The sequence below is a fragment of the Chiloscyllium punctatum genome, chromosome 49 (assembly GCF_047496795.1).
Source record: "Chiloscyllium punctatum isolate Juve2018m chromosome 49, sChiPun1.3, whole genome shotgun sequence".
In the NCBI taxonomy this organism is placed as follows: domain Eukaryota; kingdom Metazoa; phylum Chordata; class Chondrichthyes; order Orectolobiformes; family Hemiscylliidae; genus Chiloscyllium; species Chiloscyllium punctatum.
The window spans coordinates 28,273,737-28,299,738 of record NC_092787.1 but is presented as its reverse complement, the minus strand read 5'-3'; the positions used below and the strand labels follow the sequence as shown (position 1 = coordinate 28,299,738).

The following is a 26,002-nucleotide window of genomic DNA, read 5'->3' as shown; positions in this document are numbered from 1 at the left end:
TGAACTCACACTGCTGGCATCAGACAACACAGCAAACCAGCTTTCCAACTAACTCAGCTAAACAACGACACACAGGCCAGGACTGACCGGCTCAGAGTGAGCTACACACAGGCCGAGACTGACCAGCTCAGAGTGAGCCACACACAGGCTGGGACTGACCAGCTCAGAGTGAGCTACACACAGGCTGGGACTGACCAGCTCAGAGTGAGCTACACACAGACCAGGACTGACCAGCTCAGAGTGAGCTACACACAGTCCAGGACTGACCAGCTCAGAGTGAGCTACACACAGACCAGGACTGACCAGCTCAGAGTGAGCTACACACAGGCCGGGACTGACCAGCTGAGAGTGAGCTACACACAGACCAGGACTGACCAGCTCAGAGTGAGCTACACACAGGCCGGGACTGACCAGCTCAGAGTGAGCTACACACAGACCAGGACTGACCAGCTGAGAGTGAGCTACACACAGACCAGGACTGACCAGCTGAGAGTGAGCTACACACAGGCCGGGACTGACCAGCTCAGAGTGAGCTACACACAGGCCAGGACTGACTAGCTTAGAATGAGTGACACACAGGCTAGGAGTGTCCAATCCATCAACAAAATGCATTTATTTGGCATCTTTCATGCATTAAAACATCCCAAAGTTCTTTACAGAACATAAGTAGCAAAAATAGACATGGCGTCAGTTGAAAGAATTTGGGTGAGATCAATGAGTTATGTCTTAGAGGATTAAAGGTAGAGTTGAAGAGTTAAAGGAGGGAATTCCAGAGACGGGGATCATTGGGTAGTTCAAACTGAGGCTGATAGACTTTGTTCAGTATCATTGGAAACAGAGCAAAGCTGATACATGGCAGGTACAGTTTAATTGAAAGGTGGAAATGGAGTTAAAGGGGCCAAATGGAAAGCTCCTGGCCCTAGTTTTGCTTTCAGAAACAGTCCATTTACCTTGGATTGTTACAGTGTCTGTGTCGGAGAATAATCCCTCCACCACAGCTTCGTGAACAGCTGCTGAACGCACTCCAACTAGACCAGGATCCATGAACAACCCCAATTTCCAGGTCACTAAGTGATGTGCAGCTCCTTTTCAAACACCACTGTGATGGAAATAACATTAACTGTAAATATTTCCCACTCAAATAATGACTCAAGTTGTTAATAACTGCCTTTGTGCTGTCACTGTGATTACAGAGGAAATGCACTGCCAATTTGCACACAGTAAGATCCCACACACATCAATGCAATGTTAACTGGATAATCTGTTTCTTTACTGATGTTGACCGACGGATTAACAGTGATTATAAAACCTGACAGAACTCAACTGCCCATCTTCGCTCAGAGTCACTAGGTCATTTATGTGCATCTGAGAAGACAGATGCTGACTTGATTAAATGTCTCATCCACACTGGCACATCCAAAAAGGCAGCACTCCCTCATCACTGACCCTCTGACAAGGCTGCACTCCCTAAGTACTGACCCTCTGACAGTGTGGCACTGCCTCAGCAATGACCCTGACACTGTGGCACTCCCTTAGTACTGACCCTCTGACAGTGCCCACTCCCTCAGTACTGACCCTCCTACAATGCAGTGCTTCCTCACCATTAACCCCCCCCAAGCTTGGCTCTCCCTCAGTACTGGCCCTCTGACAGTGCAGCACTCCCACAGCACCGACCCTCTGACATTGCAGCACTCCCTCAGTACTGACCCTCCGACAGTACGACACTCCCTCAGTACTGACCCTCCAACAGCATGGCTCTTTCTCAGTACCGATCCTCCGACAGTGCGGCTCTCCCTCAGTACTGACCCTTTGACAGTGCTCCATTAGGAATGTCAACCTGGATTAGGGGGTAATGATTCTAGAATGGGCATCAAACCCCTGATTTTCTGAACAATATCCACTGGTCCCTTTCAAAGACTGTTGACAGGATTCTAGCCTGATGTTTACAAGCCTTAGTTGGTGATTTGTACCTTGTTGGTGCCACACTCTGTGCCATCCAGGAGGGGAATATACAAACGGGTGCACGTGCTATGGTCTGCTGTATCTGTGTGACATGACAGAACATTGCACACATCCTGCACAGAAACAGATGAACCCATTATTTACTGACAGTGTGAATCATAACAGTTGAAAAACAGAAACCATGTAGATCAATGTGAAATTCTCACAGACTCCTCCTCAATAGCAGCAGGACTGATACAAGCTTTAAGCATAGCCTCTGGACAGTTCAAACGCAGACAGGATGGGGCTGTGTTTGACAGAATTGTGTCAATGCACTAAGTAGGGCTGAGACTGAGCTGCAGGTGGGGACAGGATTCAAACTGTGATTTGGAAAATTGGTGTAAGCCTTTCTATAGTCCCCTGCAGCCCCATCCCCTCCTCTCTCTCTTCTTCTGCCTGTTATCTGAGAGAAATTATTATATTTTACCCAATAAACTGTTGTGATCTGGAATGCACAACCTGAAAAATCAAAAAAAGGGGATTTAATAAATATTTGAAAAGCCGACATTTACAGGTGTATGATGAATAATTGGGTTAGTGCGACTATCATATACACCGCAGTAACAGTTGATCTCAGATAAAAATCTACTCAACATTGGGCTGCAAATTTTAGTTTTTCTTAAATCTCATGCTAGTTTTGGAAGCAAAGTTGGTGGGAACAGTCTAATGAGTCATTTTCACAATTGCACTTTTCTCATTTTAACCATTAGAAATATATAATCTGAGGTAGCTGTACAATGCTGGATTCAGGACCATGGTCAGCAACCACCAAACCATGTAATTATGGGCATTACCCAAGAATGGACATGGATAAACAACCCTGGAAAGTAATTCTGTCAACAACTTGGGCTTAAAAATGCAACTTTTACATTGGTAACTCAGGTAATTGGATAGGTCTTCCAAAGAGCCAGCTCAGACACAATGACTGAAGGGTCTGTTTCCATGCTGTACATCTCTATGACTCCTTCTGTGCTTTGTGATTCAATTCCACAGGATTTCAGATATAGCCTAAAGCAGAGTGTGAGGCATTGATCAGTTCCGACTGCCACCTACAATGTCATGTCTGCTGAAAGTGCAGGCAGATGCCTTGGCTCCAAAGGCTATCTTGCACTGGTCATCTACCCCATAGAACAAGCCTGGTTTCTGACCAGGAAGATCAGACTCTGACGCTGGTAGATCATTCAAACAAGTTGCTTGGCTGGTGCTGTCAGAACAAACACAAGAAAACAAGTGTTAATATTAACTGGAAATCAATTTAACAATTGATAGCGCTAAAGGTGTAGCACTCAAATAATTAGCATTTATAAAGCAATTTCCAGAGCCATAGGGCTCAATATGCTTGACATCCAATTTGATCTATTTTTGGAGTGCATCACTGTTCTAATGCGGGAAACACAGAGGCCAATGCATGCACAGCAAGCTCCCACAAACAGGAATGACCAGCTAAGTATTTTTTCTTTACTATTTTTGTTGAGGAATAAATATTGATCGAGAGACTGAGAATGAACTCATCTGCATTTATTCAAATGATGCCATGGCATTTTTTAACATCCACCTGAGAGGGTATTTGGGGCCCCAGTTTAACATCTCATCTCAGGACAGTGGGATGTGCCCAATGGGTAGCACAAGGATGAGTAATCTGGATCTTCAGCTTTTAACAATCTATATTGATGACTTAGATATGTGGGCTAATTGTAATATTTCCAAGTTTGTAGACGTAACTGACACAGATTTGGTATGTTGCGGAACTAACTAGCAGTGGTACAACATGTAGTGGAGAAAAGGCAGAGCTGGGTTATGGTGCGAGGAGAGCTTTACCTGAGGAACTTTACAAACTGCTCCCGGCTGCACTTGGACCAGGTCAGGTCAATGCTGTTATAGCCACCCTCTGCAGACATGATGTGTGTTTTGTTAATGCAGTTGTTTCCAGTCCCATCATGACTGATGCCGAAACTACCAAAAATATATGAAGAAACCTTGCATCACTGAGGTAGAGACTGCAGTTATCTGATCTCATCCCAAACATAAAATGACTGAGATCTGTAAAATTCTGCAAAGACTCAACAGGTCAGACAGCACCTGAGACAGAAGAAAATTCCAGTTTCTAGTCTCTGAGTTTTGGTCAGTGACCTAGTTAGGATAATCACCCTGAAACCGTCAAACCACTTTCCTCACAATAGTGTGGTCCCATGAGTGATAGTCTCTATGGGAACTGAGAGATCTCTTGATTAAGTTCTCGCTCCAGCTACAGGCTCTCACTGTAGATGGAATCCTCTTTTTCAAAGAACCTGACTTTCTCCATAGCTTCAGCCTCTACTTACAAACTCATTGGCCCTAACATGTTTCTATCTTAACATTGTCATTTCTCCCCACAGTGTCTCTATTTCCCACTCTCTCTCTTCCAGTGTCCCTATCTCCCATTCTCTTACCACTCCCCACGCATTTATCTATCTCTCACTCTTTCTCCCAGTGTGTGTCTCTCTCATACTCTCTCTCCCATTGTGTCTGTCTCTCATTCTCATCCCCAGTGTCTCTACACCTCACTCTCTCCTACCTGGTGTTTCTAATGCCCTCCTAACGCTCTATTTTGCATGGTCTCTCTCTCTCTCTTGTCTATATCCCACTCGCCTTACTAACTCTCAAATTCCATTTGCTCTCCTAATCTTTCCATCCCTGTATCCCACTACTCTAACCTCATGGTCTCTTTCTCATAAAATCTGTGACCTTTAAATTCCCTTGTGCCTCATTGAATTGAAATAGTCATTTGCTCCACCGGGCTTGGTGTGCTGAGTTTGTGCCTGTGGAGCTCACCTGTGACCAATCTCGTGAGCCATGGTGATGCCAAGATTGAACCCTGTGTCCTCAGTTATCACACAGCTCCATGACCTGCTGCACAATCCACCCAGCTGAGTCACACCACGAACCATTTTGTTCCCACTGCCAGATTCCAGGTCAAACCTTCAAACAGACGTAGAAAATATGAACTTGAGCATGTGTCAAAATAACCATCCAAGCCCCAAACCTCACCTTCAAGCCCAAACTCCAATCCACTGTCAACTGAATTACAACTCCGAACCAAACCCAATCCAAACTCAGTTCCAACCTTCAGTCAACACAAGTTGCACTCAAAGCCAACAAAACAAATCCAAACCCAACCAATTTTACCCCAACTCTAAACCAAATTACAACACAATCCTAACTCCAACCAAACCCACAACCCAGCCATACCTCAATCCTCCTGTTACGTTATCCAACCCCACTGTTAGTGACTTTGGGGTATGTATAGTCTTACTGTGAGTTAATAAATTGGGAGTAGAGAAGTCTGCGGGGCACTTTTCTAAGAAATTAAACCAATATCAAAAAAAGTATATTATTTATTCGGGATTGTTATCGGCTTTTCAACATTTTGAAGTCTATGTCCATAATGATTTCAAAGAAACACTAATACTGACTCTAATCTGCTGGCTTTTGTAGAGAAATTTAAAACTGAAAATGCAATATTATTCTGATGTAATTTATTGATTCAACCACTCAATGTAAAAGTTAATCACTTTCCTGAAAAGATAGAATAATAGCTGATGCACGGTCAATATTGTGATTATATGAAATAGGATTTATACATTTAGTGGTTGGGCTATAGGAAGTCTTGGTGATCAAAGAGACCTAGGAGTGTAGGTGCATAGTTCCTTGAAAGTGGAGTCATTGATAAACAGGGTGTTGAAGAAGGTGTTTGGTACACTTGCCTTCACTGGTCAGAATATTGAGTAGAAGAGTTAGAATGTCATGCTGAGGCTGGACAGGACATTAGTGAGGCCAATTTAGAAAACTGTGTACAATTTTGGTCACCCTCATACAGGAAAGATGTTGTTAAACTTGAGAAGGTGCAAAAAAGATGCTGCTGGGTCTGAAGAGTTTGACTTATAGGGAGAAGCTGATTAAGCTGGGGCTGTTTTCCCTGGAGCACCAGAGACTGAGGGGTGACCTTACAGTGATTTATAAAAACAGGAGGAATATTATCATATTCATAGGGCGAATAGTCAAGGTCTTTTTCCTAAGGTGGGTGAATCCAAAGCTAGACAGCATACTGAGTGAGGAAAAATTTGAAAAGGACCAGAGAGCTAACTTTTTCATGCAGAGAGTGGTGTGTGTATGGAATGAACTGCCAGAGGAAGTGGTGGAGGCTGATACAATTACAGCATTTAAAAGGCATCTAGATAGGTATATGAATAAGAAGGGTTTAGAGGAATATGGGCCAAATGCTAGCAAATGGGACTAGGTCAAATTAGCATATCTGGTCAGCGCAAACCAGTTGGACCAAAGGGTCTGTTACCGTGCTGTATAACTCAATTACTTTATTTGGGAAGCAAGTCACAAGAAATTGTTTAAATCCTACATAAGGAATGAGTTGAGTGGAATAAATATAATTTTCTTGTTTTGTCTCAGTGCTATGTTTAGCTGATGATGACATGCATTTAAAATGTCTCCCATTTCTTTAAGGCATGCAAGTGATCACCTTTTACTTTGTTGGGGACTATAAACTGAAATGAATGTCTGACTGCACTATTACTGAAGTTCTGGGAGAGTTTTACAATCTAAAAACCAAGTGCTGAGTATTATGAGCTGTCCAATACAATGTGGCTGTTTGAAACTGTGAAGGGGAAGATTCGAGACTGAGTGGCCCTTGAAAGTGAAGAAAATTCTGCCTAATAACCACCTTCCGATTAGTTGAACTGCAATCTTAAAAGCTGTAAGTGCCAGGGCAACAAAGAGAAATATTCCAAAGGTCCAAATAGAAAACATCCCTTCTTCCTCTCATTCTAAAGAAGAGACATAGTGGATTTGAAATATTAACCCTGTTTCTCTCTTCAAGATGCTACCAGACCTGCTGAGTTTCTCCAGCACTCTCCATGTTTGTTCCCTTTCTCTTGTTCTCTTTCTCCCTCTCTACCAAGAAAGCTCAAAAGAAAGAAATCAAACAAGAAAAGACCTAGGTCCACCCGATCATGTACCAACCTGAAGAATGATCATCACTTGTATCATTAAGTCAAAACTCAATACGGCCTTGTGACACAAATGAACCCACCTTTGAAATCTAGATGCTTGATGTTTAAAATTGTCTATATTATTTTCCCATCTAGAGTACCTTTGTAAAATCATTTGTCTTTTCTTTGGCCTAACATGAATGAGCTTGCCTGCATTTGGAGGTTTTGAAGGCATTTAATTAAATTACATAGTAGTAGATTCGAAATCCCTTCTTTTCTCTGCTTTTTGTTAAAGTTTATATGTTACAACAATGTTATCATTAATTGTTTTCTGTTAATGCTGTGGTGGTTCTTGTGGTGAATTGCTTTTTGTCCTAAATAGCAGTCAGTCAGGCAAACTGATCATGACCCAGTCATTATCCGACTGGGACCTTTGGCATTTTGTGGAACAGAATGGTGCAGTTATCAGCATACGCTTCCCTGGGATTAGCCTGGACACTGGGCAGTGTGTTTACTGACACTGATTCAGATGCTGTTACCTTGGAGTTAATGCTGATTTTGACAAGTTAAAAATGACTCCGATACCTATACAAAATAAAACCGCCTCAAACTATTATGAAAACAGGATGTAGTAACTTAAGGTCACACTCCTAAAGTGTTAGATAAAGCAGTAATCAAAACACCAACATTGTTCAGTACCTGGTAACGTAGAGGACCAGGTCAGCGTGGATTGGTTCGGAGTCGTTCTCTGGGTTAATTTTACGGCTCCATCTGCACAGGTCAATGAGCGATGAGGTGAGATTTCTAGTAATCTCCAGTCCCAGCTGTGAAGAGGAGACATTGTTGGCTATGAGTAGACTTTTCAGGCTTTCCTTGTTAGAATATCCCACATGCGTCTCAAGACTCTCTATACCACTCTCTAGTTTAACCTTTTACTCTGAACAACAGGGAATGTTATGGATAGAGAGAGAGAGATTTCATGGTGAGGTTTGTCCTGAGTTCCATTTTAAAAATTCACTGATGGATGTGGATGTTAGTGGCTCCTTGATGCCACATTCAATCGAATGCAGCCTTGACATGAAGGGCTGTCACTCTCCCCTCCCCTCCCCTCCCCTCCCCACCCCTCCCCTCCCCTCCCCTCCCCTCCCCTCCCCTCCCCTCCCCTCCCCTCCCCTCCCCTCCCCACCCCTCCCCACCCCTCCCCTCCCCACCCCTCCCCTCCCCTCCCCACCCCTCCCCTCCCCTCCCCTCCCCTCCCCTCCCCACCCCTCCCCTCCCCTCCCCTCCCCTCCCCATCCCTCCCCACCCCTCCCCTCCCCTCCCCTCCCCTCCCCTCCCCATCCCTCCCCACCCCTCCCCTCCCCTCCCCTCCCCTCCCCACCCCTCCCCACCCCTCCCCACCCCTCCCCTCCCCACCCCTCCCCACCCCTCCCCACCCCTCCCCTCCCCTCCCCTCCCCACCCCTCCCCTCCCCTCCCCTCCCCTCCCCATCCCTCCCCACCCCTCCCCTCCCCTCCCCTCCCCTCCCCACCCCTCCCCACCCTTCCCCACCCCTCCCCTCCCCACCCCTCCCCACCCCTCCCCACCCCTCCCCTCCCCTCCCCTCCCCTCCCCTCCCCACCCCTCCCCACCCCTCCCCACCCCTCCCCTCCCCTCCCCTCCCCTCTGGAATTCAGCTCTTTTGTCCATGTTTGAACCAAGGCTGTAATGACGTCAGGAGCTGAGTGGCCCTGACAGAAATTCAAACTGGCTGTCACTGAGCAGGATATTGCTGAGAGGGTGCTGCTTAATAGCACTGTTGATGACACTTTTCATCACTTTACTGATGATCGAGAGTACACTGATGGGGTAGTATTTGGATTGATCCTGCTTTTTGTGTACAGGACATACTTGGGCAATTTTCCACATTGTGAAGTAGATGCCAGTGTTGTAACTGCACTGGAACAGTGAGTTTTAAGTGGTAGCTCAGGTTGAGATTGTGGATGTAGATTTGCTTGCTGAGCTGGAATGAAAATGAACCTTCCAGCTCAGCGACCAAACCTACATCCTGTACTGGAACAGCTTGGCATAGGAGTGCAATAAGGTTTGGAGCACAAGTCTTCAGTACAATTCCCAGAATGCTGTCAAAGCCCACAACCTTTGCAGTATCCAGTGCCTCCAACTGTTCAGGTGGAGTGAATCAAATTGGCTAAAGAGTAGTGATGCTGGGGCCACTGCAGGAGGCTGAGGTGGATCATCCATTTGGCATTTCTAGCTGAAGATTGCTGCGAAAGCATTAGCCTTATTTTTGCACAGATGTGCTGGGCTCTTTCATCATTGAGGATGGGAATATTTGTGGACCCTCCTCCTCCTCCAGTGAGTTATTTAATTGTCCATTCACAACTGGATATGCCTGGTCTGTAGAGCTTAGATTGGATCCTTTCATTGTGGGATCACTTAGCTCTGTCTATCATTTGATGCTTATACTGCTTGGCATGCAAATAGTCCTTCGTCAGGTGAAGTGTCAGACGTCAGACGTCGCTTGACAAAGGAGCAGCGCACCAAAGGCTTGAGATTTTAAATAAACTTGTTGTCCACCCCAGTCCAACACCGGAATCTCCACATCAAAGCCAATGTAGATATCATTGCCCTAGCAAGACATATATGCTCATTGAATTAGGATATGTCTGAGTTGGTGGCCTTGTCCTACCAAGAGATTCTGAGGATAAGTCTGAGACAGCAAAGGTGAAGTGTTGATCTTTTCTCCATCACGTTTAGTGATCCCACCATTATAATAACAGAATTAAATGAAATTGGAATGACCTGTGGTCATTGTGTAGACTTTGTTGAGAACTTATCTGGAGTACAGTGTACAGTTTTGGTTTCCTTTCTAAGGAAGGATATACTTACCAGAGAGTGAGTGCAACAATGTCCACCAGGATAATCCCTGGGATGGTGTGATTGTCTTATGGAGGAGAGATTGAGGAAACAGGGTCTGTATTCTCTAAAGTTTGAAACGATGACCTGATTGAATTGGGAACATTCTTACAGGCTGGATCTAGACAAGGTCTTTCTGCTAGAAGGAGTCCAAAATCAAGGGACATAATCTCAGGATAAGGAACAGGCCATTTGAATCTGAGATGAGGAGGAATTTACTCATATAGAGGGTACGAATCTTTGAAATTCTCTTTGAAGCTCAGTCATCGAGCAGGTTCAAGACAGAGACCAATAAATTTCTGGAGACTAATATCAGCAAGGAATATGGGGAGAGTGTGGGGATGGATGTTAGGGCACTCTTGCATAACATCATCATGGAGAGAGGAGCAAGCTGAAAGGGCTGAATGGTCTACACTTGCTCTGATGATTTGAACAGATTTCCCTCAGACCTCTGGGAAACTGATCCATTCCTATAAGCACCATACCATCATACCCATGTAGGGGCAGTTATGTTACCTGAAGTTCAAAGGATTTCTTGCCTCTTCAAACATTGCACACTACATTTGACCAAACCATCATCAGAGAAGTTCAGGGAAAGGAGCTTCCCTGATCTCATCCATGTTTAAAATCCATCTGTGATCTCAGCACTCCCAATCTCTGTAACCTCTTCCAGTCTCACAATCCTCTGAGATCTCTGTGTTCCTCCAATTCTGGTCCCTTCAGCATCCCCAGTTCATCGCTTCATCACTGGCAACCATTCTTTCAGCTGCCTGGATCCCAATCTTTGGAATTCCCTGCCTAAACCTCCCCTGCTCTTTTTTATTCTTTTAAGAAATCCCTTATAAATTTAACCAAGGATTTTGGGCAGCTGTTCTTGCATCTGTCTTGATATATAATGTTAGTTGATAATTTCTCTTGTGAAGTGACTTGGGACACTGTTAGTATGTTAGAGGTATCACATAAATGCAGGCAGTTTCTGGCTGAGCTGATTAGAAGCTGGGTGGAACAGGGCTCATACCTTAGGTTGAGTCAGGATGACCATCTTTGTGAGGTGGACACGTAGTTGGGCACCCAGGGAAGCGTCTCGCAGGAGCTCAGCAGCCTGTGCAAAGCAGAAGCACACAAAAGACCAGTGAGGAGTGAAAACCATCAGAAGGACAAGGCCGATCAGGGAGGGAAAATGGAGCTGTTTCCCAGCTTGTACACACCTCCAGGTGGGCAGTGTCTCCACTGTGAGAAGCCCCCCCCTCCCTCCCGCCAAACCTCAGAAGCAGAATGTCCAAGTGCACTGCCCACTCAGCTGGACAGCTGCATGGCATTCAGTCCCCAAAGTAAAAACTACAGAGTTAGAGGGTCAAGCAGAAAGGGACAAACCTCCACAAACTGTTGGATTTCGAAAGACCCAGGTCTATTTATCGTAGGCACAAGACAGAAGAGTTGCTTTGGTATGTGAAGTGCAAGTCCACCATCTCCTGCTCCCCCACCCTAGCCCTGGGCTGTCAGCCTATATTGAGGGGCCATGAAGATACTCACAATGTTCAGGTTGGTGAGAATATATCTCTCTGTGTCCTGTTTGTGAAAGTTGTACACATCATGCATCACCACAACCAACAGTTCCAGATGTTTTGTATCCCTCACGGAGCGTCTTGTTATCAGAGAGGGCCTGGATCGACCTGCAACATCAAAGCAGAACAGAGGACCAGCAATTGGAGTGTGTGTATGCGTACACGTATGCACATTTCTGTGTGTGCACATGTTAAGTGCATGTGCTTGTCTGTGTAAGTGCATGTGCTTGTCTATGTGTGATGCTCCTCCATGACTCTGGGGGAACTTCCTGCACTTCTTCAAAATGCTTTCATGGGATTTTGAGCATCGATTAAGAGCCCAGGACGCTGTTAACATAATCAGCAACGTGACAACACTTAAAATGCTGCACTTCCTTCTATTCTCTCTCTGATAATATAGCTGCTCCTTAAATACTGAACCTCCAACAGTGCGGCACTCAGCACTGATCCTCTGACAGTGTGGCACTCCCTCAGCACTGACCCTCTAACAGTGTGGCACTCCCTCAGCACTGACCCTCTGACAGTGCGGCACTCCCTCAGCACTGACCCTCTAACAGTGTGGCATTCCCTCAGCACTGACCCTCCCTCTGACAGTGCAGGGCACTCCCTCAGCACTGACCCTCTGACAGTGCGGCACTCCCTCAGCACTGACCCTCTAACAGTGTGGCACTCCCTCAGCACTGACCCTCCATCCGACAGTGCAGGGCACTCCCTCAGCACTGACCCTCTGACAGTGCGGCACTCCCTCAGCACTGACCCTCCCTCCAACAGTGCAGCACTCCCTCAGCATTGACCTTTTGATCGTGCGGCACTCCTTCAGCATTACACAGTGAGCCTAGATTATATGATGGATAGCCACCAATTGAATGAAGCTGGTAGTTTTGCAATAATTCTGACCAGTAGTTTAATGTTTCATCATCTTACTGTCATCAGCAGCAGTTCTGGTGGTATTTGAGTGTAGATAATGGAATGTAACGAATGATGCAATATCATCCCTTTCTCCAGCCAGTTTCAGATTCTTCGCGTGAATGGATATCTTCTTGTCCTTTGTAAATACCAGAGCATGCTACAGGGTTGGAAGGGTAAAATTCATGGAATGTCAGCGTTGTAATTAAATTACATTGATTCAGTTTTTAAAGAGATTATCATGTATGGTTTGATAACTATTGCATAAATGCCATGTCTTTTTATAGAATGGTGTTGATTGAGGGATAATCATCAGCCCAGAGCATTGGAAAGAACTGTCCTCCAGATTTTAATCCAGGTAAGTAAGAGGTGCTGCATTTTGGGAGATCAAATGTTAAGGAAAAGCAATAATAGGACCCTGAACAGTTTTGATGGACACAGGAATCTTGGGGTTCAAATCCATAGCTCCCTCAAAGTGGCCACGCAAGTAGACCACGGCAACACGACGCCTGGAGGAAGAGCGCCTCATCTTCCGCCTAGCAACCCTCCAGCCACAGGGGATGAATGCAGATTTCTCCAGTTTCCTAATTTCCCCTCCCCCCACCTTGTCTCAGTACCACCTTCATAACCTGCAATCTTCTTCCTGACCTCTCTTCACCCACCCCCACTCCGGCCTATCACCCTCACCTACACTTCCTTCCACCTATCGCATTCCTAACGCCCCTCCCCCAAGTCCCTCCTCCCTACCTTTTATCTTAGCCTGCTTGGCACACCCTCCTCATTCCTGAAGAAGGGCTTATGCCCGAAACGTCGATTCTCCTGCTCCTTTGATGCTGCCTGACCTGCAGCGCTTTTTCAGCAACACATTTTTAAGTAGATAGGGTGGTAAAGCATTTGACATGCTTGCCTTTATTGGTCAGGGAATTGAGTACAAGAGTCAGGACGTCATGTTGTTGCTTTATGAGACTTTGGCTAGACCTTACTTAGAGTATTATGTTCAATTCCGGTCGCCATATTACAGGAAGGATGTGGAAGCTTTGGACAGGGTGCAGAAGAGTTTTATCAGGATGCTACTTGGAGTAGTGGGTATGAGCTATAAGGAGAGGCTAGAAAAACTAAGGTTGTTTTCTCTGAGGCAATGGAAGCTGAGGAGAGACTAGATTGATGTTTATAGAATCATGAGCTGCATAGATAGGGTTAATGGTCAGAATCTTTTTCCCAGAGTTGAAATGTGTAAAACTAGGGGACATGCATTTAAGGTGAGAGGGGGAAAGTTTGAAGGAAATGTGAGGGGCAAGCAAGTATTAGGAGTCTGGAACATGTTGCCAGGAGTAGTGGTGGAGGCAGAGCTATTTATGAGACTTTTAGATAGCCCATAAAAATGAAAGGAATGGAGGGACATTGACCGTTGGCAGGCAGAAGGGATTGGTTTAATTTGGTGTCATGTTCGGCACAACATTATGGGCCGAAGGGCCCTTTCCTGTGCTGTACAGTTCTATGTTCTTCAAAATACCAACAGGCAATCTTTTACATCACTCGAGAGGGTAGACAGAGATCTGGTTTAAACTCTCATCTAAAAGAGACTCCAACAGTGTGCCACTCCCTCAACACTGATACACTGACAGTATAGTACTCTTTCAGTACTGCTCTGGTAGCCCAGTGTCACTGGGGTTTAAAACACTGGAAGAATAAAATGTTGAAATAAAATAATTGCATTAAAGACACAAATAAAAAATAAAGGGGAATTATAGCAATTCCAGAGACATGGTTACAAGGAAAACAAAGCTGTGAACTGAATATTCAAGGATATGTGACTTTTCGAAAGGATGGACAGAGAAAAAGGATGGTGGGCAGCACTATTTGGGATAGAATCAGTGCAGTAGCAAGAACATTTTGGGATTGAAAGATAGAATCCATATGGTGGAAGTAAGAAATAACAAGGGGAAGGAAACACTGATATGTGTCGTCTACAGGCCCCTAACAGTAGCTATACACTGGGACAGACAATAAATCAGAAGATGACGAGGGCATGTAACAAAAGTGTACATCCATCACGGGTGACTTTAACCTTCATGCAGATTGGGAAAATCAAATTTGTAGAGTTGACCATGAGCAAGTATTCATAAAGTGTATTCAACTGTTTCCTAGAACAATATGTTATGCCTCCAACCAGGGATCAGGCTGTTTGGTATCTGCTAACGTACTGAGGGATAAAATTTATTATATGTGGAAAAAACTGGGTTTATCAGTGATAAGCAACATGGTTTTGTGCAGGGGGGATTGTGCCTTACCAATTTAATAGAGTTCTTTGAGGAAGTGACCAAGTTGATAGATGAAGGAAGGGCTGTAGGTGTCATATACATGGACTTTAGTAAGGCGTTTGATAAGGTTCCCCATTGTAGACTAATGGAGAAAATGAAGTCACATGGTGTGCAGGATGTTCTAGCTAGGTGGATAAAGAACTGGTTGAGCAACAGGAGACAGAGAGGGGGTTTCTCAAAATGGAGAAAGGTGCCCAGTGGTGTTCCACAGGGGTCAGTATTGGGGCCACTGTTGTTTGCAATATACATAAATGATCTGGAAGAGGACACTGTTGGTATGATCAGCAAGTTTGCAGATCACACAAAGATTTGTGGAGTAGCTAAAGCATAGGGAACTGTCAAAGAATACAGGAGAATATAGATTGACTGGAGAGTTGGGTGGAGAAATGGCAGATGGAGTTCAATCCAGGCAAATGTGAGGTGATGCATTTTGGGAATTCTAATTCTAGAACAAATTATACTGTAAACAGAAGAGCCTTGGGAAAAGTTGATGAGCTGAGAGATCTGGGAGTTCAGGTCTATTGTACCCTGAAGGTTGCTGCACAGCTGGATAGAGTGGTCAAGAAAGTATATGATATGCTTCCTTCATTGGACAGGATATTGAGTATAAGAGCTGGCAGGTCATGTTAAAATTGTACAAAGCATTTAGAATACTGGGTACAGTTCTGGTTGCTACATTACCAAAAGAATGTGGACACTTTGGAGAGGATGCAGAGAAGGTTTATGAGGATATTGCCTGGTATGGAAGGTGCTAGCTCTGAGGAGAGGTTGAGTAAGTTAGGATTGTTTTCATTAGAAAAAAGGAGACTGGGGGGGACCTGATTGAGGTCTACAAAATCATGAAGGGTATAGACAGGGTAGTTAGAGATAACTTTTTCCCAGGGTGAAGGATTCAATAACAAGAGGTGAAAGATGAGAGGTGAAAAACTTAAGGGAGATACACACGGCAAGTACTTTATGCAGAGGGTGGTAGGTGCCTGGAAAGCGTTGCCAGCAGAGGTGGTAGAGGCAGGCACGGTAGATTCATTTAAGGTGAGTCTGGATAGATGCACCAGTAGCTGGGGAGCAGAGGGATACAGATGCTTAGGAATTGGGCAATAGGTTTAGACAGTAGATTTGGATTGGCTCAGCTTGGAGGGCTGAAAGGCCTGTTTCTGGGCTGTAAATTTTGTTTGTTCTTTGTTCCTTCATTAATAAGTTCTTTCAGAGTAAGAGATCTCTGAGGAAACAGTGACCATAACTGACTTCGACAGGAGGAATAGAGGAGCTGAATATTATTTAAGTGGAGAAAGACTGCAGAAAGCTGCAGCATAGAGGGATTTGGGAGTCCTTGTGCAGAAATCATAAAAAGCTAGCATCCGAGTTCAGTCCATAATAGGGAAGGCGAATGGATTGCTGAAAATTTATTTCAAAGGGAATGGCGTATAAGGTAGAGAGGTTTTGCTAAAACCGTGTAAGACACTAGTTAGATCGCAGGTGGAATATTGGGAACAGTTTTAGGCCCTTTATCAATGGAAAAATATACTGCCATTGGAGGCAGTCCAGACAAGGTTGATTAGGTTGACGCAGGAAAGGGAGGCGTGTTCTTATAAGGACAGGCTGTGTAGCATGGGTGTGGAACCATTGAAGTTTCAAAGAATGAGAGGCAACTTTATGGCAACATTGAAAATGCATGTGGAGAATGACGGGTAGGTGTAGGAAGAGTTTAGGACAAGAGGCATAATCTCAGAGTAAGGATCACCCTCTTAAGACAGAGATGAGGAGGAATTTCTTCTGACAGAGGGTTATAAATCTATGAAATTCTTTGTCGCAAAGGGGTTGTCAAGACTAGATCATTGCGCACACTCAAAGCTGATATAGATTTATTACTCAGGGAATGAACGGTTATGGGGAAAAGGCAGTAGAGTTGAGGATTATCAGATCAACTGTGATCTAATTGAATGGTGGATTAGACATGATGGGCTGAATGGCCTTCTTCTGCTCCTATGTCTTAAGCTTTTACAGTTTACTCAACAGCAGAAAACTAACTGGAGATTAGACCTTTGTATATTAATAATGCTTGGACATACAAACAAAAACACAGCAGTTTTATCCTGTAACTAGTAATGTGCTTACCAGGTGATGGCTGCAGTAGGTAGTCAGTGCCCGAACCCCTGGGGGCCACATTAACTCCCCATTTTGAACACAATTGTCCGGTAATCGTTTAATAGTGCTGTATGAGGAGTTGAAGACATGATGGACCAGAGAAAAGTCAGAAGCAAATCTATTCTTGGTGGAGAATCGCAGCTGGTACATTTCCCCCAAGGTCTTCACGGTACACACCTCCTCCTCACAGGATTGCCTCTGGATCAGACCCTGGCACTGACACTGGATAATTGCTGGGGCTGACTCTGTAATTCAAAATGTGATATGTGATTGTATAGTGTAGCAGCTCTCACTATGCATCAGATTCCAAAAGCTTCCATAATCAAGGTTCATGATCTATTGATGTTTGGAAACTGGACTCTAAATGGATGGAATCATGTAAAGCTTTAAGTTTGGTTTGCATTTCTATATATGTGTGTTAAGAAGGGGCAGACATAATTTGAATTTCATTTTTGACTTCTGTGAGTGATAGTGGCTGGCCTGGAAATTTGCTTACCTTCATTTTAATGAGTAAGACTTTTCAAACCCTTGAGGTGAATAGATCACTGCTTAGAAACACAGATAGTAAAGAAAGAAAATTGGGCTGTTGACTGGCAACAAGATGCTCTGTGGGACAGGGAAACAGAGACAGAACCAAGTCATTTCGAATTGGACAGAACCATCCAGAAGGTTAAGGAGTGTGTAGGTTTCTATCAGAACAGAAAAGACCTGTAGCAGCATCAATGCAGCTTAGTAGCCTCTGAAACAGTCAAGGCTAAAAAGAAGTCTTGTGTGGTTTAATGTCAGTAACAGAAAATCTCCAGAAACAGACCACTGTGGAAGAGGAGTTTAAGGAGCCTGTGTTAAGAAATAAGTGAGCCATTCATGTCTCACTGGGGTATTCCACTGTCAAATCACACCATTCGCAGAGTCAAGTCAGATATGAAGATTTGATCAAACCACTGAACTGCACAATTTACTTAGCTGCCGAGTTTGCCCTACCAGGTTTCTCATTCACAAGAAAAGAAATATTTATTTTAAGCAATTGTTTTATCCAATGGCGAGAAAAAAAGATGAATTGTTAACTTATTGCAACCCCATTTTAAAATTCCCATACACACAAACAGATGCACAAAACAAGACAAAACAAGATACAAGGATAACACATGGGAAAGAAAGAAGAAGGTCAGTGAAGCACAGATGATCCGGATCACAGAAGATGATGTTTTCTTTCAGCTTTTTTGTTACTTCTTCCAGTTCTTTGCTAATGAGGTGAAGCTGTGGATATATCAATTCTGTGTTTCATTCACTGCTTGAGAATCAGTGTCTCTGATAGTGTTTCTTCCCCTTTTCTTTCCAACAAGGGGATTTGCAACAAGGGGAAATAATGAGTGAGAATATCTGCTCGGAGATTTTCTGTTACTTCTCCACACAGGAGTGGGAGAGCACAATTGGGATGCTTTCTCCTTCACAGGATGGATGTTTCTCCCTCTACTGTCTAATACAAGGCTGGAGCCACTTGCTGAGGAACTAATCAAATGATTGTTACTATGCTGAACTCTCTTCAATCCACACAACCAAAAAAATCAAAGGACAGTCTCTGCATAAAACTGTCCTGAATACATAAATACAAACACGCACAGACATGCACACACACAGACACACATGCACACAGACACACACACTCACTCTCTCTTTATACAGTTAAAAATCACACAACACCAGGTTATAGTCCAACAGGTCTATTTGGAAGCACTAGCTTTCAGAGCTCTGCTCCTTCATCAGGTAGCTCTTTATATACACACACATATACACTTACTCATGCATTCTCTCTCTCTCTCTCCCTCTCTCTCTTACACACACTCACACACTCATTCACTTACTCATACAGAGACAAGGTGTCTAGCATCCTCCTCAATGATTGTATAAGACAATGTTATAGATATAACTCACAACAGGTTCCAGAAAATTATTTTAAAACTGTAATATCATGTTCTACATTCTTTTCTTGTTTTTCAGTCCACAGTCTGAAAAATGAAAGTTTTTTTTACAACTGTAGGCAGTTTGTTCAAGGGTCTCATGAAGATACAAGAGAAATAGCATTGATCAAATGCAGAAATGGGCAGAAAATAAACTTGTTCAAGACAAATGAACAAGGAAATTCAAAGTTACAGGGTGATCCTTCACTCAGGTTTAAATAGAGTATCTTCAAGGGTGTTGAGGGTGAAAGGATTCAATTGTCATTTCTGACATTTGCAATAAGACCCTTTCAACTAGTTCTTGTGTAGTGTAAAATAATTTGCAGTATTTCTCTATCTTGCATAATAAACTTTGTTGTACTTTTATCAAAATATATTAGCAGTATCTTATAAGTATGTTCAGTAACTGACCACCACAGTGAACAGTTTGGTAAAGTTACACTTATGATCTATCAAGCCAGGTTTGACTTTGGGGTCGGACTTGTCCAGTATTACCATTAGTTGGATCCTAACCCACCCCAAACCCAGACATACACACTCTGCAATAAAGTATTTATTTTCAAACCCCTTCAGATAAACTCTCACTCTCCACCACCCCAATGCCAAACCCCTTCCCATACACTCCTACTGTGCACCACCCCAATGCCAAACCCCTTCCCATACACTCCTACTGTGCACCACCCCAATGCCAAACCCCTTCCCATACACTCCTACTGTGCACCACCCCAATGCCAAACCCCTTCCCATACACTCCTACTGTGCACCACCCCAATGCCAAACCCCTTCCCATACACTCCTACTGTGCACCACCCCAATGCCAAACCCCTTCCCATACACTCCTACTGTGCACCACCCCAATGCCAAACCCCTTCCCATACACTCCTACTGTGCACCACCCCAATGCCAAACCCCTTCCCATACACTCCTACTGTGCACCACCCCAATGCCAAACCCCTTCCCATACACTCCTACTGTGCACCACCCCAATGCCAAACCCCTTCCCAGACACTCCTACTGTGCACCACCCCAATGCCAAACCCCTTCCCATACACTCCTACTGTGCACCACCCCAATGCCAAACCCCTTCCCAGACACTCCTACTGTGCACCACCCCAATGCCAAACCCCTTCCCATACACTCCTACTGTGCACCACCCCAATGCCAAACCCCTTCCCATACACTCCTACTGTGCACCACCCCAATGCCAAACCCCTTCCCAGACACTCCTACTGTGCACCACCCCAATGCCAAACCCCTTCCCATACACTCCTACTGTGCACCACCCCAATGCCAAACCCCTTCCCATACACTCCTACTGTGCACCACCCCAATGCCAAACCCCTTCCCATACACTCCTACTGTGCACCACCCCAATGCCAAACCCCTTCCCATACACTCCTACTGTGCACCACCCCAATGCCAAACCCCTTCCCATACACTCCTACTGTGCACCACCCCAATGCCAAACCCCTTCCCATACACTCCTACTGTGCACCACCCCAATGCCAAACCCCTTCCCATACACTCCTACTGTGCACCACCCCAATGCCAAACCCCTTCCCATACACTCCTACTGTGCACCACCCCAATGCCAAACCCTTTCCCAGACACTCCTACTGTGCACCACCCCAATGCCAAACCCCTTCCCAGACACTCCTACTGTGCACCACCCCAATGCCAAACCCCTTCCCATACACTCCTACTGTGCACCACCCCAATGCCAAACCCTTTCCCAGACACTCCTACTGTGCACCACCCCAATGCCAAACCCCTTCCCAGACACTCCTACTGTGCACCACCCCAATGCCAAACCCTTTCCCAGACACTCCTACTGTATACCATCCCAATTCCAAGATCTATAGAACATAGAACAGTACAGCACAACCTATTACAACCAAAGGACACAATTGGTATCAGAGTCCAGATGAGGCAGCAGGGAAAAGAAAACAAGCAGACACACATCCTGCCCAGTTTCCCCACCCCCACCCCGGTCTCCCAAGGATATTCAGTCAGCAGTGCTTCCTTTATAGTCAAATATTCACTCTTTAGACTCCTGCAGGAAGAATCCTGAGGCTTTCTCTCCTTCATTACCTCAACTTTTTTGCTTTACTGAACAGGCCTGTCCCTTTAATAAATGAGCAGAGCTCCTCATTTACAGCAATGAAGCAATCCTGCTTTAGTGTAATATTAACCAGTTTAACATGTAAACACGAAGGGGTCCGCTAAGGGGATGAAGAAAGAGTGAGTGAGGAGAATCATACCTCCAATCCTTGAGAGATCACCCAAATAAGACTCATCATCAACAAATTCTGGAACATTCTAAGGGAGAATGGATGAGCATAGTTAGATAAGAAACAAATACAGTGTTCACATTAAACGACATCATAATTTTCAACTAACATATGGAGAGTATTCAACAAACAAAAATTAATATGATCCCTCCCCACCAACAGCACCCCCAACTCCACCATTGTCAGTAACATCAACTCTGTCAAACAATATTAATAGGTGGAGATTGCATTTTGTTAGTGTAACAACACATTTACCTGCTTCAGGGTAAATCCAACGGACCAGAGCTGAAGACTCAGAAACACAAGGCACAGTGAGAGACTCGTCATTGTGTTGTCCTCAGGCAGTCTGGATGAGGCATGGCAGGAGAATGACATTGTCAGAAAAGCAAGGGCTTCGTTCTTCTGCTTGGAATGTCACTCACCAAGCCTCAACCCTGCAGCAGTTTTGATTGCATAACCACATTTCTGGCACGTTGTCCATTGGCCATGACACAACTCCACAAATAATGATTCGCACAAGCAGCAGTCAGTTCTGCTGGACATGGCTGGATTTTCACTATCTCTCTCACACACACACAAATATACACAGAGGATAACCACAGAATTTGGAGAAAATATGATAATATATAAAATATTCAAACCTACAATATAACCATTACAATTGAGTAAATAATTGAGGGAGGAATGTTCTGCAGGACTAAGGAGAGTGAAAAAAGAGGAAGAAAATTGAATAGCTTAGCTCTTTCAAGGAGTGTAAAGACCACATTTTTTTTGGATTGTGGACTAAAACTGGGAAAAGATATTGTTTTAAATCAAGGAAACCTTTTATGATGTTTATTAGCATGGATAGAAGTTAGCAAAGAGTAGGGACAAATTGGTAATCAGTGGTGTGTCTCAGAGATCAGTGTTGGAACTGCAATTGTTTACAATTGACAGAGATATTTAAGAGTTGGGGACCATGTGTGGTGTCAATGTTCAGAGATGACACTAAGATGAGTGGTAGAGCAAAGTGCGCAGAAGACAGTAAAGTCTGCAGAGGGATACAGATCGGTTAAGTGAGCAGGCAAGGGTCTTGCAGATGGAGTACAATGTTGGTAAATGTGAGGTCATCCATTTTAGTATGAGTAACGGCAAAATTGACTATTACTTAAGTGGTGAAAAATTGCAGCATGCTGCTGTGCAGAGGGACCTGGGTGTCCCTGTGCATGAATCACAAAACGTTGGTTTGCAGGTACAACAGGTAATTAAGAAAGCAAATGGAATATTGTCCTTCATTGCTAGAGGGATGGAGTTTAAAAATAGGGAGGTCATGTTGCAGCTGTATAGGGTGTTGGTGAGGCCACACCTGGAGTACTGTGCACAGTTTTGGTCTCCTTACCTGAGAAAAGATGTCCTGGCACTGGAAGGGGTGCAGAGGAGGTTCACTGAGTTGATTCCAGAGTTGAGAAGGTTGGTTTATGAGCAGAGACTGAGTAAACTGGGGCGATACTCATTGGAATTTAGAAGAATGAGTGTGGATGTGATAGAAACATATAAAATTATGAAGGGAATCGATAAGATAGAAGCAGGGAGGTTCTTTCCACTGACAGGTGAAAGTGGATCTCGAAGGCATAGCCTCAAAGTAAGGGGGAGCAGACTTAAGGCTGAGTGAAGAAGGAACTTCTTCACCCAAAGGGTTATGAACCTGTGGGAGTTCCTGCCCAGTGAAGCAGCTGAGGCTACTGCATTGAATTTTGTTAAGGCAAAGATCGATTTTGAACAGCCATGATCCTATTGACTGGTGGAGCAGGCTTGAAGGGCCAGTTTACTGGATTAGTGGTGCTGGAAGAGCACAGCAGTTCAGGCAGCATCCAACGAGCAGCGAAATCAACGTTTCGGGCAAAAGCCCTTCATCAGGAATAAAGGGCCAGTTTGCCCACTCCTGCTATTTCTTATGTTCTTATGTATGCAGTTTTAAAACCCAGTCACTGGAACACGTTGTGAGTTGTTTATATAACGTTGCCTTATTAGAACAGTAAGAGAGAAGTCAAGGCAAATCAGCACCACCTATGTGTGTTGAGGGAAATTCTGCCTAGACTGTCTCTGCATCAGTCTTTCAACTGTCACCAATTGTTGGGGGTTCAGAAGAGCTCAACACAGTAATAAACTTTTCCATTTGACTGGCTGCAGTTGAACAGAAGAAGACAGAAGCAACATTCCCTTTAATTTTCTTACCAGTTGCATGTGCTCCAGCGCTCTGTTTGGCAGCGTCTTCCAGAACCAGAGGTCATGCTGCAATTGAAATGCCGACACCAATCACCATGCAAGGAACATTGCAACAACTGCACAGGATGGACCATTGGACAGAAACTCCAAAAGCTTGCATTATATTAATCTATCTCCCTCTCATTGTTTCCTTGCTGTGAAAGAAATTGCCTCTCCAGCCCCATGTTGAAACAATCGGGAAAATCTACAATCAGAACTGAATGGAAGAATACTAAAACTCTCAGAAAAAAAAACCAAGCAATCAGTGAACTAAAGACTGAACATCACTATTCAGATAACATTGTGGCATCATCAGGAAAGGGAAAGTATTCTGGAGCCAACTCATCTAGTCTTGTTAATTTGAACTGATGATACATCTTATATACCTCGAATTAAGGTGATCCTGGTTTTCGGACAAGGGACTATAGATTTAAAACAGAGGTGAGGAAGAATTTAATTTTGTGAGGTGATTATTTTTCAGGAAGGTGCCAAATATGACATTGAGTTGGCAGTGGTTAGAGAACTATCCTTCTGATGAAGTGGGAAACTGTGAAATTCACTGCCCCAGAGTGTGGTGGGCAACAGGACGCTGAGTAAATTTAAGGAGGAGATAGACAGATTATCAATCAGGAATGGATTAAAGGGTTATGTAGATCAGGCAGGGAGGTTGAGATGAGATCAGCCAAGATCATACCAAATAGTGGAGCAGGCGTGAGGGGCTGAATTGCCCACTCCTGCTCCTAGTTCTTATGTAATTGTGCTCCTCTGACTTTTTTACATTCTGCTCTTAATATATTTGTTTTTCTGTGTGTGAGTGTGTGGAGAGAGGGGGCATTTAAAAGGAGTAAAACTTAAGTTACATAAGTCATTGAATCACAGTCCAGAAGATGTATGTACCACCACAAATAAACTACCTATAGCCCCACTTTCCCACACCACATCCACAGCCTTGAATGTCATGACCCTTCAGCTGAATAGGTTGAGGCTAATTTCCCTGAGGGGTGACCTTATAGAAGTTTATAAAATCATGAGAGGCATGGATAGGGTGAATAGCAAAGGTCTTTTCTCCAGGGTAGGGGAATCCAAAACTAGAGGGCATAGGTTTAAGGTGAGAGGGGAGGGATTTCAAAAGGACCTAATGGGCAACTTTTTCACACATAGGATGGTGTGTTGTTGAAACGAGCCGCCAGAGGAAGTGGTGGAGTCTGATACAGTTACAACATTTAAAAAGTGTCTGGATGGGTATAATGAATAGGAAGGGTTTTGGAGGGATATGGGCCAAATGCTGACAAATGGAATAGATAATTTAAGATAGCTGATCGGCATGGATGAGTTGCACCAAAGGGCCTGTTTCTCTGCTGTACATCTCTATTACTGTAAGCGCTCATCCATGTACTTTTGAACAGTTGTGATGTTTCCCATGTCATCTACCCACTCAGGCAGCGCATTTCAGAACCCACCATACTCTGGGTTTTCTCAAATCCCCTTAAAACATCTTGATTTTCACTTTAAAATGATGCCCCCTTGTTACTGACCCTGTCCTTGTACTATTCTTATTAAAGGTATACATGTATAGATTAGCAATTCATCTGGTATACAGCTTCCCATTAGTTAAAAAAAAATTGAATTTTCTTGTTAGTGATGAAATCCTGGCATGCACGGTATTTTAACCTGAGTTAGGCAGTTAGGCAGAATTGGCCAATTCACTGGTTTTGATTTTTTTTTAAATTCATATTCGTGATGAGTCAGAGAATGGTAGGGTTTGTAATTCACAGAGTATCATCCCCAGTGTGACATGACATTTGTCAATAGACAAAAGATTGGAGATACTCAAGAGGCCGCAATTAACTGAGCTCAGAGATCTCTGAGGTTGATGAGTTGGTGGAAGATGATGGAAGAATGTGAGATTGAAATATTTGGCACGTTATTAATCTGTGTGTGAATTATATCACTGTTGTAGCTGATCCCAGTCCATGTTCACACAGCATGAACAACTGGAAAGTGACCAGGAACAGGAGCCCTGGCTGATGTTATTCCCTCTAAAACCCAGGGGTCACACAGGTTGATTGAGCTTCTGGGATACCACTCTCAAAGGCTGCCGAGTCAGTGTGGCTCAGTACTGAACCAGGAAGTATACTTGCTGCTTCATCAGGAAGATAATTCTCAAATTAATCAAACCACCCACAACTAATTCCACTGCCAAGTCAATTTCACATTTGCTGCATTCCTGAAAAATAACCATCTCACAAATCAAAAAATATTTCCAAATTTTTCCTGTAAATACGTTACAAGCTTATCTTGTTTTTTTCTTCTTTCTCTGATGTTGGTAGAATTTACTCAGGCAAAATAAATAAAACTACAAATATTGCGTACTCTTTCCCACTTCCTGATCAATGAGTCACAAGAAAAGGCGTTGTTTAACCTTGTGCTTTTGGAAAATTGATCAACAATTTCTAAATTATCACTAAATGCTACAGCACAGCCTTCAACCCATTCTGCCAGTTCTTTGGGAGATCCATACAATCAGTCCCACTGCCACGGCTCTTTCCCCATAGTCCTGCAAATTTCTCTTTTACATGAAGTCATCCAATTCCCTTTCAAAGGTTCCAACTGAATCTGCTTCCCTCACCCTTCAGGTGACATTTCTGACAAGTCTCCAGCGAGCATTGAGAA

At 44.1% G+C, this 26,002-nt stretch overlaps 2 protein-coding genes across 7 annotated transcripts in view; one reads left to right on the top strand and one right to left on the bottom strand.

Moving 5' to 3' along the window:
- adamts13 (ADAM metallopeptidase with thrombospondin type 1 motif, 13) overlaps positions 1–21,512 on the bottom strand; it is a 67,221-nt gene extending 45,709 nt beyond the window's left edge. For both annotated transcript variants that reach the window (XM_072566047.1, XM_072566048.1), the window contains exons 1-12: positions 21,341–21,512; positions 21,056–21,113; positions 16,807–17,081; positions 12,389–12,530; positions 11,433–11,572; positions 10,918–11,001; positions 7,683–7,807; positions 4,813–4,959; positions 3,820–3,954; positions 3,055–3,205; positions 1,971–2,075; positions 951–1,099 (exon numbers count right to left, since the gene is read on the bottom strand). In XM_072566047.1, the coding sequence (XP_072422148.1) occupies positions 951–1,099; positions 1,971–2,075; positions 3,055–3,205; positions 3,820–3,954; positions 4,813–4,959; positions 7,683–7,807; positions 10,918–11,001; positions 11,433–11,572; positions 12,389–12,530; positions 16,807–17,081; positions 21,056–21,113; positions 21,341–21,460 (1,631 nt within the window). In that variant the 5' untranslated portion in view covers positions 21,461–21,512. The remainder of the gene's footprint in view (positions 1–950; positions 1,100–1,970; positions 2,076–3,054; positions 3,206–3,819; positions 3,955–4,812; positions 4,960–7,682; positions 7,808–10,917; positions 11,002–11,432; positions 11,573–12,388; positions 12,531–16,806; positions 17,082–21,055; positions 21,114–21,340) is intronic.
- Positions 1–26,002, top strand: part of rexo4 (REX4 homolog, 3'-5' exonuclease) — a 133,441-nt gene that overhangs the window by 79,130 nt on the left and 28,309 nt on the right. The window contains exon 1 of one of the 5 annotated variants that reach the window (XM_072566053.1): positions 12,675–12,728. The exons of the other annotated variants lie outside the window; for them this stretch is intronic. The gene's annotated coding sequence lies outside the window, so the exon portion shown is untranslated. Of the gene's footprint in view, positions 1–12,674; positions 12,729–26,002 lie in introns of those variants that run through there. 5 annotated transcript variants of the gene reach the window in all.